The 5,075-nt window shown below is 41.5% G+C and overlaps 2 protein-coding genes across 2 annotated transcripts; one reads left to right on the top strand and one right to left on the bottom strand.

Annotated features, from left to right (window-relative positions):
- Window positions 1-697: 697 nt before the first annotated feature.
- On the bottom strand, window positions 698-2,802 carry LOC133848611 (putative inorganic phosphate cotransporter). The gene has a single exon (XM_062284247.1). The coding sequence runs from the start codon at window positions 2,733-2,735 to the stop codon at window positions 1,311-1,313; it is 1,425 nt and encodes a 474-aa protein (XP_062140231.1). The 5' UTR covers window positions 2,736-2,802; the 3' UTR covers window positions 698-1,310.
- Window positions 2,803-3,863: 1,061 nt separating this feature from the next.
- LOC133847981 (uncharacterized) lies at window positions 3,864-4,616 on the top strand. Its single transcript, XM_062283338.1, has one exon. The coding sequence runs from the start codon at window positions 3,940-3,942 to the stop codon at window positions 4,285-4,287; it is 348 nt and encodes a 115-aa protein (XP_062139322.1). The 5' UTR covers window positions 3,864-3,939; the 3' UTR covers window positions 4,288-4,616.
- The last annotated feature ends 459 nt before the right edge of the window (window positions 4,617-5,075 follow it).

Here is a 5,075-nt window from a genome sequence, read left to right as displayed (position 1 = left end):
TTTTTTTTTTAATCCAAGCTTCTTCAAATGGTTTAAAACGGTTTGATGACTCATGCCAAGCTCTTGGCCGATGCTACGGGTGCTACTATGCCGATCTCTTTCGATCAATTCGGCGATTTTATCGCAATTTTCGACGACAGGCCTTCCGGACCGTGGCGCATCTTCGACCACCTCCGCACCAGAACGAAAACGTTGAAACCATCGTTGTGCGGTGGAAATGGAAACTGTATCGGGTCCATAAACTGCACAAATTTTATTGGCAGCATGAGTTGCATTTTTGCCTTTATCGTAGTAGTACTGTAAAATATGCCGTATTTTCTCTTTATTTTGCTCCATGTTTGTGACGCTATAACTCACGAACGACTCAAGACAAACAACAATAAATCAAACACGTGTTAGCGCGGGAAAAGAGCTTTCCAAAAAGGTATCGCATGAACCGATTCGATAAATAGAACTAGAACTACGCGCTTGCAAAGACACCTATCGGAAATACCGCAAGACTTTTTGGCCAACCTAATATTTTATAGTATATGGCATATTTTAATTTTAATAGTATATCAATATACCAAATACAGCCTTCGTTTGTATCTATCAATATAAAGTGAGTAAGATATCTCTAATGAATTAAGGTATATATATATTCTCCATCAGCATCAATAGCGGTGTCAATATATTTAAAATTAAAACTCGATACAAAAGCTGTAATACAATATCAATTTATAGTTCGATGGAATAAATAAATAAATATCGTAGATAATCATTATTTTTGATTTCAATTTTTTTTTGTTTTTATCAAAAATGATGATTACTCATGATATTTAATTAAACTTAATCAGCGACAGCGAGATTTTCCGTTCATTTTGTACTTCTTTCTTTATTGAAATAGTTGTTGTTAGCTTCATTTCCAACTAAATACTGATGGTTCCATGAGTACGAGTACAATTACGATTTGAATTGAATTGTGGCCCAAAAACCACAGAGACCAATGGCACACAACAATAACATATCCAAAATGTGATGGGGATAGTGTCGAGGTAATTTGATTGATGTTCTCTTCGAATGTCGAACGTTTGAATGCTCGAATGTTCTCTGTGTGTTGTTCAAACCAAAGTGTGCTTGGCGACATGACCAGCAGTGTCATTAGCAGCAACAGCAGCAACAGCATCAGCAGCAGGATGTGAAAGCCAACAAAATGTTTTTAGTTGTGGCCCAGTTACAGCTGTGTTTAGTTTCGATTCATTTTGGATTTGTTTTGAGGTTTTTGCTTTTGTTTTGGTTTGATTGTTGTTTGGTTGTTGGTTGCTCTTGGCCTACCATTGTCGCACTCCAGAGGCCAACAGATTATAGATGGTGCCAACGATGAAGTAAACAATCGAGGCAATTAGAAAGACAATCCGCCAGTTGGATATCGATGGATCATGGTTGATCACATGTCCGGCTATCATAGGTGCCGTGAGTCCCACCAGATTGGCACTGCAGTTCGTAATCGCAATGAGGAGTCCCGCAAAGCGAGGCGACAGATCCAAGTGATTGATTTTAAATCCCGAATAGATGGCTCCATTGCAGGCCATGCCAATGGTGAATATCAAGACGGTTAACATCAGACTCTCGTGCAAATATCCGACAAGAAAGAGCGCTATGGCCGGCACATATTGTCCGATTGAATTCATCACCTTACGCGTAATCGTAATACTCACGTTCTTCTTGATCATGAAATCGGCAATGAAGGCCAGCAGCATGGCATTCAGCCACATGGCCAGGTATGGCAGCGAGGAGAGAAATCCGTTCTCCTTGAGCTTCACGTTCATCACCATGGCCATGTAGGTGGGCAGTTCGGTCATCAGCGTTTCGTAGCCATAATTGTGACCGCAGTGGGCAATTAGAATGCCCCAAAATGGCAGCGAAGTAAAGATGCTGCGCAACGGCGTCTTTCCAATTCCCGCTGCATCCTCGGTGTCTTTGTGACTCGACCAAATGGTCTCCACAATATGCTTGCGCTCCGCCTCAGTGATGTGCTTCGATGCCGACGGACTCTCCGCGACAAACAGAATGAAGAGCACACACCAAATGGTGCTGGCAGCACCAAAGACATAGAAGATCGATGGCCAGCCTCCGTCAAAGCCGTAAGTGGCCAACAATCCGCTCAATGGCATCGATATGATGGTCCCAAACTGAGCGCCCGCATAGACAGCGGCCCCGGAGCGAGATCTCTCGCCCGGAGGTATCCATTGGGCCAACATCGCGTGGGTGCAGGGCACAATGGGACCCTCGCCCAGGCCCTGGATAAAGCGCACCGCACACAGAGCGATGTAGCCGCCTTTGCGCGCTGCGATGGGCACAAAGAATGCGGCAATCGAGTTGATCATCATGCCCCAACCGAGGAAGTGTTTGGCTCCGTACGTGTTGATGAGAAACCCGAAAGGTATCTGTGTGATCACATAGCCATAGAAGAAGCAGGCCAGGATGTAGCCTTGGAGTTTATAGCTCCAGTTGAATTCGCCATCCTGACGATCGCTGGTGTCCGTCTCGTTGTCCGTCGTCTCGCCCTTGATGGCCGTGTGATTGACCATGGCCACAATGGCCACCGACATGTTGGTGCGCATCACATAGGCATTTGCCATGCCCAGAAAGAGCATGATAGTCACAAAGAATCTACTGCGAACATACGCCGGAATCTGGCTATCTAAAGCGTACTTCTCATTGCCATCGCCTTTGCTTCCACCAGCTTTGTCCATTAATTTTTTTTTTTTTTTTTTAATAGTTTGTGAGTTGTATGAAACGGGTAAATTGTGTGTGTCAGAATACTTACTATTGTGTGTGTGTGTGTGTCACATGATTACGCTGCCTTTGTCTCGCTTATAATAATGTCATATCGAATTCAACTTAATCGGCTTTCCCGTAAATGACTTCACACTAGATTAACCCCAAAGCGGCCACCGTCACACAAAGAAAAAAAATAAGGAAAAGCGATGGCAACAAATTCAAACATTTTGCTCAGACAAAGAAGAGTTTTAACTTTCTTGCTGCTGCGGCTTCGACGTGTTTATCAAATCAATTTTCGCATACTCATATTTGTCAGGCACAACACAACGCTCAAAACGTTAAATTGAACCACTTTAAATTGCGGTTTGTGCAATATGTCTTTATTTAAAAGTAGATGAAAGCTGTCGAAAAATACTACGGTATTTCCATATGTGACGCCTGAATACTCTAGCATGTGAAAAATAATAAAAAATCTATATTGTAAATCTAGTTGCAAAAGTTCTCTCAAATCAAATCTGTTACTCATTTGTTATTTGTTTTCCAATTGAAAGTTTTGTTACTTCATGAGAATTCTTGTTTTATTCAATAATGCAAAATTAAAAGATATATATTTAAGTACGCTTTTCTATCTGCAATTTGCGAATATTTTTGCTTATTTGCAATTGCAATGTCGATAATTAAAATAGTGCTCGAATGAATGCTAAAAATCTTTTTATATCACATTCTAGGTTGACACATTTTTGCCATTTCCATTTAAATGCAATCGAAAAAGAGGTGGAAATCTGTAATTATTGGGCGAAAGCATTTTGTAATATAATATGTGGCAACCCCTTACACACACAGTGCTGGGCATTCGAGCATGCAGAGCCCATGGGTTGCTGGTTGCTGGTTACGTATACGCCACGTTGATTGCGTACTTATTCATACGTACGCTGCACGTATTTGCACGGTGTTTTGTAACTCGCGGCAACGAGTGAATGAGTGAGTGAGTGAGTGAGTGTACTTGAAGTGATTTGCATAAAACGCTAATCGCAAATGCTGCGCGATCATCAAAGAGGCGAACGAAACTTCACTTCAATCAACCAGTCGAGTATGTGAATATAATGATGTCAAACAGAGTTCAATAGAAATTGTGCTCGCAGTAATTGAAATGCTTTAAAGTGCGTTGTGTTGAAGATGATGCCGCCCAATTTAGGCGACAGCCATCGACTTTGGTTGCGCCACGAAGTGAGCAGCGATGACACCTTAACCCGCTTGGCCCTAAAGTGCGGCACAACGATTGGTCAACTGTGTCGCGCCAATCGGATGCATAGCCAGGACATTGTCCAGATGCGTAGTCACATGTGGCTGCCAGTGTCAGCAACAGCAATGAAACCAGCTGCAGAATCACAGCAGGAGGATATTCCAAGTCAAGTGAAAGTTGCCAAGTGGCTGCCGCCGCATTTCCATCGTCAGAGCGTTGAGAACCTCGATGACTATGCGGAGGAGAGTGATCCACTTCTGATCACCACGCGCTGCATCTGAAGCAATCACAATAAAGTATCCACTTCTCTCTCTTTCTCTCTGGAGCACAATTTAATTAGCGACCGCATCGGGTAGCTGAAGGTAGCACAATTTCATCCTCTTCTACCCCAACACATTGTCTTGTCTACCTTGACTTTGCTCGCCCCGTTTACATCCTGTCGCAGACGCTGCCAGAAGCTTGGCTGCAGACGACTAAGGCAAAGGCAAAGGCAGCCAGCCAGCGTTTTATCAGCCAAGTGAAGTTGTGGGCGGCATTTCAATTATCGTAACATTATGCTCTTCCTTTTTGGTACATTTGCATTGCACATGAGTTTCGCTGATAAGCTCGAGAGAGATTAAAGTTAATATACTGGACTTGCTTTTGAATCAAAATTAAAGTTGATACAAACCTATCTTTTTAATTTAGTATGGAAGTAAAATTAATGCATAAATTGATGTATTTGCTTATAACGTACTCGTATTAGTATTTACGTAAATATTTGGCTTTAGTATAATAGACAAATAAAATTCTAATTTATAGTATTTTTAGAGTACTGTATTATTTTCATAGTAAAGTGTGCATACAAATCATATACTAAGGAAATACAGTATATGGGTAATTCCATGGCGAAATTTTGTCCCGTGCGAGACTTTTACAGTTCACTGCAGTGAAAATAACATAAACTGAAACAATTTTAAAAATAAGTGAATGTCATTCTTAAAGCTCTAGATAAGCACTATATTTAGAGCTAAGATTGATTTTAGGAACTTGATCTGTTTTCCGATAAAATATATAATTTCGTTCATTT

Source organism: Drosophila sulfurigaster, chromosome X, assembly GCF_023558435.1.
Source record: "Drosophila sulfurigaster albostrigata strain 15112-1811.04 chromosome X, ASM2355843v2, whole genome shotgun sequence".
Classification (NCBI taxonomy): Eukaryota; Metazoa; Arthropoda; class Insecta; order Diptera; family Drosophilidae; genus Drosophila; species Drosophila sulfurigaster.
Note: the sequence above shows the minus strand (reverse complement) of the source record. Positions and strands in the feature narration are given on the sequence as shown.